We start from the raw sequence: 12585 nt of genomic DNA, 5'->3' as shown, positions 1-12585 counted from the left end.
TCCCTCCTCCACCACACCTGATTCAAATGATCAGCTTGTCATCAAGCTCTGCAGTGGCCTGATAATAAGCCACTCATTTGAATCAGGTGTGTTGGAGCAGGTTACATCTAAAACAGGTGTCTCAAACTCATTCCACAAAGGGCCGTGTGGCTGCAGGTTTTTCCTCCAACCAATCAAGAGCACGCAGTCTGACCAATCAGCTGTCTGAAGACTGAGATCAGCTAATGAAATGAGTCAAGTCTGGTGTGCTGCTGCTTGGTTGGAAAGAAAACCTTCAGCCACTCGGCCCTTTGTGGAATGAGTTTGAGACCTGTGATCTAAAACATGTAGGGCAGTGGGGCCCGAGGACCGGAATTGAGAAACACTGTGCTACAAACTAAAAGACTTATAACTGTACATATTTATTCATTCATGTATTTACTCATGAACAAATCATACTATGTGATATAACTGTTAAGTAAATGTGCCACATTTAGCTAAACTGCTGGTCTTCATCTACAGATACATAAAAATTCTAATAATAATAAGGACTTACGTGCAGATTTACAAAAATCTGAATAAGTGACAATGACAAGCAAAATTATGACAAATGTTTTGAGCTTTAATTGGTTGATTTTAAGAGGTTACATAGTAGTAAACATACTGGTTACACGTGTGAAATTTGATGAAATCATCCACTCAAGCCACATGTGCGTTTCACAACTCACCTCCATCCTTTCAGACTTCCTAAATAAAAAGCTCACACCCTGCAGTTTGAGCCTCCACAGCAACGTGGAGAGCAAGCTCACACATTCTCATCAATGCCATCATCATCACTATCAACATCCCACAGTCCACAGCAGCACAACCTTCACTCTTCTCTCAGTCTGAAATACTTTAAATAGTCATAAGTCTGGGGTCTAAAAGCCCCTCTGTCAGGCCAACTTGTGAGAGTTCACATCTAGCACCACTGGAGCTTTGATCGTAACTGGCTTCGAGTCCATCATATGCTGCTCTCATGGTGTCTGCAAAATCCTCTTCAAAGGTGGATGACTTTTTGGTGGTGGTTTTCAGTTTTATTATTATTTTAAGAACATTGAACTTGGAAGGAACCGAAAGAGTACATTATTTCTTCCTCATTGAAATCAAGTAACACAAGTAGACTTCAAGTAGAGTATGGAGTATGCATATCTTACATCCCAGCCAGGTCATTTTGTCACACCAAGCAGGGGGAAATACAGGTGAATGCCCATGAAAACATGAGATACAAAGAAGTCATAATGATAAGAGATGCTACAATAACATAAGAAATCAAACTAAAAGTAGAAAACATTACAATTAAATCAAATGTTAGTTAACAGCAATTCAGGATAAAAGAAAATGAAGGACACAGAAAATACATGTCTGCCTCTCCAATAGAAAATACAATTAGTGCACCATTATTACATTTTAATATCAACTACATAGAGAATGTAGCAATATACCACTGCATGAAAAAAATCACATGTAGTCTATCATTTTTTTACTATAGCACTGAAACACTCAGACACCCACCACACTGACATGGAGCTCCAAAATGTGTCAAGAACACTTTATCAACGCTACATTTGTTGAGGTGAACAGGGCTAGCTAGCAGAGATCTGAATGTGCGTCCCGGTAGAAGTATTTTATACTGTCCATGAGTCCAAAAGTGATAGATCATCCAAAGCAACAAATCATAACAGTTTTAGATATATGGCTTTGGTTCCAGAGAAGCAGGCAGGGAAGGAACACTGCACCCTCCCTGTCCAGTTTGTTGTAAGCTTTGGAGCCACAAGCAGTTCAAAAACAAAGCCATATATCATATTGTTAGATAAGCTAAATATTACTTCTAATTGTGGGTTATTGTGACATATAATCCAGTATTTTTGATATATGGCTTTTATTCCAGAGCAGCAGGCCAGTTGTCTCATCTAACACTGTCCCCTGCTGGTCTGGTAGAGTGGTTACCAACTACAATGCATCAGAAAATCTGCTCCAGGTACGAGCAACTAGAAGGGGTGGAAGGAAAAAAAAGAGGATTCATGGGTTGAGAAAAGGGACATGTAACAGGCTCAGGCACATGAGCTACAGGTGAATTCATACCTGGGCAAAATATCTGTGAATGTGGTTTACAAAGACCTTAAACCCCATTAAAACCACACGGATAATACCAGTGTCACTGAGTTCTAGCTTATTGACTATTGTCTGTGTGTAGTTTCCTTTCTTGCAACCATTTAGCAATAACCTTACCCACATTAGATAATTTTTATGACATGATGTTAAAGGCAAAGGAAGCCAAGATGATTGGCACAACCAGCAAAAAAAAAAAAAAAAAAAAAAAAAAGAAACAGCATGAACCTCTAAAGGTGAAGGCATTGGTCAGTTAAGATAAAGAAAGTGCTTTTTATATTTTTTCATGTAGCTTTTTCTTCAGACCAGCTTTTTTTTTTGTTTGGAGGCTCTTAAGCCTCATTGTTTAGGTCACAGTGCTCGTGTAATACCACTTTACACAAGTCTGACCGTACTTAAGAAAAGTGAAAAAACACTCCTTGCTGTGACACTCTGAATACTTCAGTTACATTGAACATTGACCCTGTTTCATATCAGAGGATGGAGGTGTTTTGAAGGAGTAATAGTGTGCACACACAAGACAACAGAATTGAGATCGGAGGGTAAAGAGTAGTAGCAGTAAAGATTTGAAAGAGTCACTGGAGGGGCCTTATCTACAACACCCAGTCTGAATCACGTGACATTACAGGTCACACTCTATCAAATCAGATACCAACCCAAGTTTACTTTATCAGATTCGTCCCTCCCACTGAGACAATCCTTATCGTTTCGTTGCCACTTCTCACCCATGTGCTTTTTTTCCTCTTTCCTCCATTATAACAGGTCAGGGAGGTGGCTGTAGACCGAGTCCAGCAGCGTCTGGCTGGCCTCCTGACTCTTCACTCCTGCGATTTCAAACAGACGGTCCAGCTTGTCCTCGGCAGCCGGGATCTCCTCGATGACGTGCAGCTCCTCTGGGTTCAGGATGTGCAGCATGTCATCAAAGATGGGCTGCAGGTCGCACGGGTCCAGACGCACTTGCCGGAGCACAGTGTCTTTCTTCTCTGGAGGGGAAACAAAGAGGGGAAACCGTGATTGTAACGCTGCTCGAATCCGTATTTTTATATTAACGGTGGATCAAATGACTAGATGAAATGTGACAGTGGTTCACTTGATAACAGAATTATCAGTCAACATCGCAGTTCTCCTCAGCTCTATGGAGCATTTTAACACCCTTCAGCTTATTTTTTATATTTTTTATGTTGCTCTGTGTCTGCTGGTTGTGTAAATAAGAACTATATATAAGGAAAAAAAAAACAGTCAAAAGTTTGGAGTAATATTTAACTTATCTAATATTATGCTATATAGCTTTGGTCTTTTTTTTTTTTTTTGGCTTGAGTAGACCTGTACTCTCCTTAACTTTGAGAGACAGAATATGATCAAAATATGGACATCTTTTATATGACTATTGTTAAAAGAAAAGTGCATTTAAGAACAATACTGAGAGTGACCACCTGGGGGCAGTCAGCATCCATGTTTGAACTGAGAGCACTGGTCACACCATTTTCAATTATGTGTGAGACATATTAGTGAGTGTCTGAGTAATTTGTTAAGGGTTTGGAGAATGTGAAACTGCTGATATTCAGTATCGACGCAGGCCAACAACAAATCTGGCCTCAGAACACTGGTTTGTCCTGGCTACCACAAACGCCTCGTCAGACAAAAATGTGACACTGCAATGACAGCCTGGGATGTTTCTTGAAGTAACGTAAAATAAAATCTCATTACATTTTAATTACAGTACTGTAAATGAAAACTGTCTCTTCTGTCTAAGTTTGACAGGCTTTGACTGTCATGAGTTCTCTTGAATAGCTGACAGTGATCATTAAAACAGTATAAAGTCACTTGATATGCTGACAGTTACCTTACTGACACCAGTAGCATTTAAAACCAGTTTGTTTCCTGCCAAGATGGCTGCCACATATGGAGGATCCAAAAAGTCCACAAGAGATCAAATTAAAAAAACTTATTTTACAACATTACAATAAATAATCGGATCATAATTAACCTTAAAAAGAAAGAGGAAACTGAAAAAAGGTCTTTTAAAATGTAAAATGGTCATTAGAAAATGTAATGTGACAATAAAAAAAAGGTGAAATTGTGAAGAACCTTCTGTTAGTGCTTCTAAATGTCACTTCTTTAATTGCCATTTTACATTTTCAATTTGCTTTTTTCTTATTATGGCCTGAATATTCCTTATTTCTATTTTGGATTTTTAACCATAATTTAAACCAACAATATCCTCCATAGCCACACTTAGTAAGTGGAAAAGCTAAAGCTGCATGAAGCAAGATTTCAATGTGAAACTATGTGTCCCTGTCATACTGACATTCAGTGAGGACAGAAGACTTTGAGAAACATAGTGAATTTGCTGTATTTGTATTTTACTTTTCTAGTTGTTGCCAAAAGTAGTGGAATGCCAGTTAACCATACAGCAAAACAGGAGCCAGGTAGTATTCTGTCATTGAAATGTTTGACAAAGAGTGGGAAGAACCTGTGGTTTACAGGCCCAACACTCATTTTTGCCCCCAAGCCCACTTGACTGAGCTAAAAACTGTCACACAATGGTCGCGGAGTGGCTTTTAAAGAACATCTTAGTGACTCGCTCTGGTCTCTGTGTTTTGTGGCTAACTTGCTCACCTTTGGTAATGAAGGAGCCGTTCCTGCTGAGGGCGGAGTCTTTGCTAGAGGTGGAGTCACAGCGAAGCAGTGGTTCCGATTCATCGGGGAAGAAACCTTTGGTGCGGTCCACGGGGGACTGTTCCACACCCACACCGCTGGCCCCACCCATGGTACCGCTGCTGCCAACGCTGCTGGGAGACTCGAGTGGCTTGTGGATGGGACTGAGGCTTTGGCTTACATTCACTGAGGTCATCAGCTGGTTGATGTCAAACTGCAGAAAGCAGAGAAGGAAGATGAGGAGAAACGCAAGTGTGTGACACACCAACACTCGACCACACAGGCTGGTATTTGCTGCCCATGGAGCACATGAGATCCGACATCTCCAAAACACTGAATTCAACATCATTGTCTCGTATCTCTCCATCTGTCTCATTCTCTCAGATCTTTTCCCCTCATTCTCTCCAACCTCCGTGACAATGCAAAAGTGGTCTCTCTTAACACAAAGAAAATAAAAATCTTACTCAATAACACTAATATTTGCAAATATACAAGCACTTAATGGCTTGAAGAACACAACGAGGACTGGACGGGCAGCTACTCTGGATTGCAGCACATCAAGACATTCATGCTGATGAGTGTCTAGAAACAGGGAAGAGGCAGGAAATGATGTCATTCTTTTACTTTCCTCTTGATTCTTTCACCTTTGTTTCGCTTATCTGTTTCACTCCACATCCTTTCATATTTGTCTTCTCATCGATTCTTTGAAACACTCTTCACACTTCTTTCTTTCTAGTTACACTGTCCCCCTTTAACTTTATCTCTGTTTCTGTCTTTCTTTCTTTGTTTTCTCCTTTTCCTTTTTTCCATCTCCGTGTTTTTTTTTTTGTTTTTTTCCCGCTCATCTTTTCATCCTCTCCTGTCCGCTCTTTAAAGTTTCATTTCTTTTTTTCTCTCTGTGGCCCATTTTATTTCAGTTTCTTCCCCGATCGCTCCATCTTCCTGTGTCTGTTTCTTTTTTTTTTCTCTCTCTCTCTTCCCTCTTCTGTTGCAACCCACCCCCTCCTCTTCCTCCACTCATCCCCCTCTCTCTCTTTGGTGTGGTAATGAACCTGTGGTTTGAACCAGTAGTGACTGGTTTGGGGATGAGATCATGAGAGCACATCTTGTTTTTCACAGTGTGAGCCCGGCTGGGCCTAAAGGTCGCAGCAGCAGAGAGGTCATTTCATTCACCAAGCACACTGGAGATGGAAAGTGGAGCTCAAGGAAAACTAGACAGAACAACACAAACACAAAGACAGAAAATACAACTGGGCCAAAACCTTTTCTTTTGATGAAAATCCATTTTCATGCAGTGGAGAATTCAAATCTGTTACAATGAAAGGTTTCCAGTTTGCTATCAGGCCTGATGAATGAGCTCCAACAGGACATGGCACAGAAACACCAGCGCTGTTCTCTTTCTCTTGTGTTTTCTTTCTCCATGCCATAATGTCTGGGTCACGGGGCTGCAGTGTGACACAACTTGTGTGATTCTGACAGAATACACTCTGTCTCGCCCACAAAGGCGTGCAGACATATACGTGCCCAGAAGCACACAGACACGTACACACAAAGACGCTGACTTTCACACAGCAGCAGATGTAACTGGAACAAATGTTTTTTTTAAGAGCAGATGCAGAAAAAAAAAAACACGGAGACCCTTGAGGGATGACAAATATAGCAGCCCCAGGGGGCAGGAAGTTAGTGCATATGTGACAAAAGTACCACAAAATGATCCAAACAGATATTCAGCTTTGTGACACTGGCTTTAACTTACTGTCATTTTTGGGTCTTTCCATCAAGCCTGAATTTACAATGTCATACAAATTTGGCTATGAACCTGCATAGATACACTTTTATTTATTACTCTGTGTTTAGTCCATCAAGTTCAAGTCAAATTACTGTCTTGTACAAATAAAAAAAGAAAGAAAAACTATTTTAGAGGGAAAATTTTCCTTATAGACATTTAGGAAAATACACAGCAAATCAACTGAGAAAAAACATGAACATATTTAGTCATTACAAGACAGAAGTGCAATTATAAACCCACAAAAAGTTGACTAACTATGTTCTATGTATATGTGCAATCCTAACTCTGCTGCAGTTAAACAGTCTGTTGGAGCTTCTGGAAGTTCAATGGTTTTCTCCACAGTGCTTTAAAACTGTACTGTATTTGTTTTTACTGGATACACTTTCATTAAAACTGTTAACAGCGTCTGTGGATGATGAGCAGAGACATTGTTTCTGTAAAGAGAAGTTGCTGAAGTTTTATCAGTGTCACTCCATTATTGCGGGTGAAGGTAGAAACCTCCAAGACAGATACCCTTCAAGAGTTTTGTATCTTAGACCCGAAACTTTAACATAATATTTCTGCCAAGGCTGTGCTTACACTGACCCTGTAATCATTGCCATACAACATTACCAGCCCACTGCTACATGAAAGGCTCTGTCCCTCTTTGCCCACCCAGGTAGTGTACTTTGCATACGCCTGCCACTCTGTCTGAAAGCCCCTCAAACCACATGGAATCTGATTTCCTTAAGCTGGCAGCCTTCAGCAGCTCCAAGTCGAGCTACTGAGGACGGAGCTGGAGCGCAGGGGTCACCACGAGGAAGAACAGCACCGCTGTTCCAGAAAGCTCCCAGCATGCTGTGTGTCCGTGAGTGTGTGAGACAGAAAAAGGATCAGAGTTGCTGACTAGTCCTGTCAGCACAGCACAAGGCCCTGCTGGGGACAGGGACTCAGATGCACCCACACACACAAACACACAAACACACACACACACACACACACACACACACACAGACACACACTATGTACACACACGTACAGACTGAGGCAGCGAGCTTCATTGGCATAGCTGGCAGATGGCGGCAGTATGAAGGGCACAGGGGACAGACACGCACACTGGGAATATTTTTGATTAATTAGATCAAAAATGCTACAGTGAAGAATCTCAGTTAGCTGTAATTAATCCCAAAACAGGAGTCATTAACTAAGATGCAGCTAAGACAGGAACTCAGGCCACCATGTGAGCACAGAATCAGCCCCACTGTTAGAATCTATGATGCCGTGGTATGTTCAGCCCTCACCACTAATTCATCTATGACATTTAAAGTTGATCCTCAATGGATAAGCCTGCTTCCAGACTGCATTAAAGAATACGTAATGTCAAACGCACTCACGAACATTTGCAGCTAATCTCTCTGAATTACCTTTAAATGAATCAATGCTGTTTCTGGGAAATTTTTGTCCTTTTCTCCAGAAAGCACTGGATGTGGTTTCATTTTATTATCTTAGGGGGCTTGTTATGGAAGGGATTGAAAGGCGTCTAATAGGACCTGAATCATTAACACCCAATTAGGGAAGAAATTGCGATTGCTTGTGCATCTTTGAGGCAGGAAGGGAGAATGGCTACTGTATGTTGGAGTTTTTTGTGCAGGCAGATAGTCAAAGAGGAGAGACGAGTACAAACAAAGAGAGTAGGTGAGTGTGTGTCTCTTGCTTTGTGTGCCTCCTGTGAATAATCTAATCACTGAAAATCAGACTCTTACAGTCTGGTTTTTATGAAAAAAAAACAAATACATAGAATTGTATAATGCACATAACAAAAGCAGACTCCTGAGCAGCTCATGCGCTAGACTGTGTTGTCTTTCTCTTTATTGACAGAAAGGACAGTTTTCATTTATTCAGTGAAAATCTTGCCAAAAGCTAAATGGATAGCCACAAAGTTTGGCCCAGACACTCACAGTCCTCTAAGGATGAACTGCAATAACTTTGGCGTCATACCTCAGCTTTGCAGATGACACTCTTCTTCCAGAAATAATTTAGATGTGACACTGGAGGACCGGCCATCCTTCGCTGCCAACATCACTGTGAAAATCCTGCAGATGAATTCTCCACAACATGAGGAGGAAACATCCATTCCCCACCCAGGAGGTGGTGCAGGCTCTGGTCCAGTCTCTCATCGTCTTACACCTAGACTGCTGAAATTCGCTGCTGGCTGGTGCGCTTACATATATCATCCAACCACTGCAGCTCATCCAGAATGCAGAAACCCAGCTGGTCATCAATCTGTCCAGGTTTTCCCACACTACACCACTCCTCTGCACCCCGCACTGAGGTAGCTGCTTGAATCCAGTTCGAGCCACTGGTATTTGACTACCCTGTTGCGAATGGCTTAGGCCCACTCTGCATCCTGGACATGGTAGAACCAAACACTCCAGGACAGCAATTGTTGGGTTGTATCCACACTACTGAATACACTTTATTGAAAATAGCTTTTGATAAGAGTCAGCTGAACAAAGGAATGTACAGTAATATAATAATGTTCCACCTCACACAGTCTCCATTGCTCTTTTATCTATTGTTGGTAATTTTGTTTAATTGTCTTACTTTTTTGGTTCACAATAATTAGACTACACTGAGGCAGGTGGTAATAAATTTATATTTAATAATCACTTTATGAGAGGCTACAAAGAGCTGGCTATAGAAAAGGAATTTACTGCTGGTTTGGACATAAGGGCACTGTCTCACCAGGGAGGGAGGGATGATTTCTTTAATTGTTCCATTATATAATGTTATCATTATCATCATATAGCCCACAGCTACCTTTTAATACTGTAATGCAGAGTACATTTCAACTGACCTACTTTTTTACTTTTATCTGAATCAAATTTCTTTTACAGTACTTCTACTAATATGCAAGTACTTTTACATGCTAGTATGCTTTGTAGGCTTCTTTCAAACTTTTAGGAAGTTGAGACATTTGATATTTACATAAGTCAAGAGCAGTCAGATGAGCAGATACATAACTCAAGGTGAGTCCATCTGATATGTTGGCAATAATGCGTCACTACACAGAAAAACTGTGTGTGCACAACTGCTGTTCCTATTCCCTACACTGCTGGACTTCTCTTTAGCCATGTGGCTATTTCCCAAATCTCACAAACTACCTTGATGAACAGAAATTCTGAACAAAATGATAAAGATAAGAGCAATAAACCAATAATTCCAATAAACTGAAGTTGTTCTTTAATCTGTCAGAAGAAACTCATCAACACAGGCTTCGCTACAATGACTGGAGTATTTCTACCATAAAGATTGGGCAGTTTGCCTCCTCAGTGCTTCCTCTTACACATCAACATAGACTCATAAGTCAGCAGCTGACAGCTTTCGGCTGTTGGTCATTGGCCATCTCCAAATTCCAATTAGTTGAGCACGTCTTGTTCAAAAACAGAATGAAATTACTTTTTTGGAGCCAGAATTCTCAGCACTTGGCAAAGTAAGTGTTGAGTCATTGGAAATGATCAACAATCCCATCAACAGAGTGCAGCAGTGGTACTCTTTTTTGTTCGTTGTGCTTTAGACGAGCAAGAGTAAAACAGTTTGAGCCCATGTTTGACCGTCCATCACAGACTGTCACCACTTATATATATTGTTATATTCAAATAACAATCCATTCCACGGATTGACTCATACTTTACTCTGCTTTCAGTTGATAAACAGAAAAGACAGAACAGCAAAAAAAAATCACTATCTTTCCCCTCCAGTGATTCCTTTTCTTCTTCACTCGTCTCTGAGGACAGCAGCCCTGTCTGCTGCAGTCTCTGACATCATGCATCCATTAGCCACTCACAGGAGACTTATCGAAATGAAGCAGCATGGCTGCTCTTTAATCAGTTACTTGTGCATGCTGACGCCCGAGCCAGAAAAGCAAGCAGACACAGCAGTATCTCTATTAAACATTCATTTACTGTATAAACAAAACTTGCATTTCTTGACTTACATAAGTTAAATATAATGTCATGAGTTATATTATTTGTAGCTGGAAAATAAGATTTTTTAACTTCCTATCAATTATTCAGAATACATTTTGTTGCATTCTAGGTGGAAAATAAGACAGATTTCATTCATATGTTAGTGGTGCTTTTGGTGCTTGGTAGACGTTTTGATCAGATCGGTATCATTGTGGTGATTGCACCTATTCATGGTCAGATCCGTGATCTGTCTGCATCTTAGCTCACAGTTAGGAGGAACAGAAATGATAGTGGAGAGAAAGGGAATCACACCCATCACTCTGTCTGCTTTCAACTCTCATGCAGCAGCAGAGATAAAAATAGAAACATCCATGAGACAGCTGACACTCAGTTGTTCCGACGGGAATACGTTGATACAGTGGATGTGTGTTCTTAACGTCAATGTCATACCTTGCTGTTATGTAACAGACCCATTGACATGCTTCCCATCAGCGAGTCACATTGACCTGCTGTGAAATGAGTCAGAACACGCAGGACATCCACTGAAGCTGACCTTTTTAAATTTCCATTCTCTTTTTTTTCTTCTTTTTCACTCCCTCCTGTTTTGCCTTCTTGTCTGTAACTATAGCTGAGGTAAGCTTAAATCTGTGTTACCAGTTTTTGAAGCAACTAAGTGCATATGTTAAGTCATTCAGTGAGGTGCAGGATAAAATCTTAATGAAACCCACTCCTATCTATAAATACAACTACAAATCGCCCCTTAACACAATAAGAACACACACATAGAGAACATCATAGGTGGACATTCCTGCAGTACATCCATGTGTAATAGCGCCATGTGTCATTCCACAAGTGGGCAAACATAAACCTTGAAAAACAACCCCAAACCTTACTTTTGGCCACAGTGTATCCATCTTATATCAGGTTAATTAAGGATAAATCCCATCCTTGAATGGTTTCAGCTATGCTGCTACCACTTCCTGTGGTTCCTTTAATCACCAAATTCTCCAGAATTACCATGCCTCCCCCTCCACAAACTACTGCTATCTTATCCATCAGTCCAGTAAGATAAAGAACTATTTCCACAGATGATCTGTTCATTATTAAGATGTGAAAAAAGGCCAAATGACTGTACAACTGATGACTAAAGAGTTCAGACACTGAGCTCAAATGACCTGTGTGTCTTTAGAACAGGGCTGTAACTGTGCAGCGCCGCTGACCTTGGAGAGTCCAGTCAAGGGCACTCATTTGATATTCATCACTGGAAAGTTAAAAGAGAATAAGAAGGAGGAAAGTAAATGGCGATGAATGATACTGTGTGTCCGCTGTGTCCCCTGTGTTTGTGGCTTTCTGTTTGTGTGTGAAGAGCACTGACTAGCAAAGCTGGAAGTTATATTTCAGTTTGTTAGTAGTGATCATGCAGTACTAACTTAGTAGTAACTTAGCACTTTGTTTACAATTGCAATGGCAAAAATTTAGAGCAGCTCTACATTTTAGCTGTTAACATGTTTGAATGCAGTGCAATGTAGCAGATATCATTGTAAAGGTGTGTTAGAAAGTGAGGCAAATATTCACCTGGTATCATTCGTGCCTATTTGAATGCTTGACAGCTTACATTGATTCACCCCAAACAGCCAATCTATTGCCACATTATTGTATCAGTTTACGCCAGCTCAGGATAATTTGCATTAAGTTGTGTCTTTCTTTTACTTTGTATGCAACCGCGCACCTTCTGAACACACAATATTTTAGGCTGTATATTGCAAATCAGTGAGCTGCTTTATGTTAGCTTAATTGCAGACCAATGTAGCAAGCGAGCCACCTAGCTTCATGAAAAATAGCAGCAGATATATAGTAACAAGTGTGGGGACAGGAACAGGAACATAATGTCATGAATGAATGAATGAATGAATGAATGAATGAATGAATGAATGAATGAGTGAATGAGTGAATGAAGGGAAACAAAACAACAAATCAGTCTCAAATCAGGGCTGTTCTGTGATATCACTGGATATTTCTACATCGATGTGATCACAATAAATATCCGCAATATGTTACATA

The 12585-nt window shown here is 40.5% G+C and overlaps 1 protein-coding gene across 1 annotated transcript in view; it reads right to left on the bottom strand.

Annotated features, from left to right (window-relative positions):
- Positions 1–580: 580 nt before the first annotated feature.
- The window catches only part of tnfrsf21 (tumor necrosis factor receptor superfamily, member 21), a 44313-nt gene continuing 32308 nt past the window's right edge, over positions 581–12585 (bottom strand). Inside the window, exons 5-6 of the mRNA XM_070987743.1 lie at positions 4750–5002; positions 581–3113 (exon numbers count right to left, since the gene is read on the bottom strand). Coding sequence (XP_070843844.1) covers positions 2884–3113; positions 4750–5002 — 483 coding nt within the window. The 3' untranslated portion in view covers positions 581–2883. The remainder of the gene's footprint in view (positions 3114–4749; positions 5003–12585) is intronic.

Source organism: Chaetodon trifascialis, chromosome 19 (assembly GCF_039877785.1).
Source record: "Chaetodon trifascialis isolate fChaTrf1 chromosome 19, fChaTrf1.hap1, whole genome shotgun sequence".
In the NCBI taxonomy this organism is placed as follows: Eukaryota; Metazoa; Chordata; class Actinopteri; order Chaetodontiformes; family Chaetodontidae; genus Chaetodon; species Chaetodon trifascialis.
The sequence above is the reverse complement of the archived record's forward strand: the minus strand, read 5'-3'. Positions and strand labels throughout refer to the sequence as shown.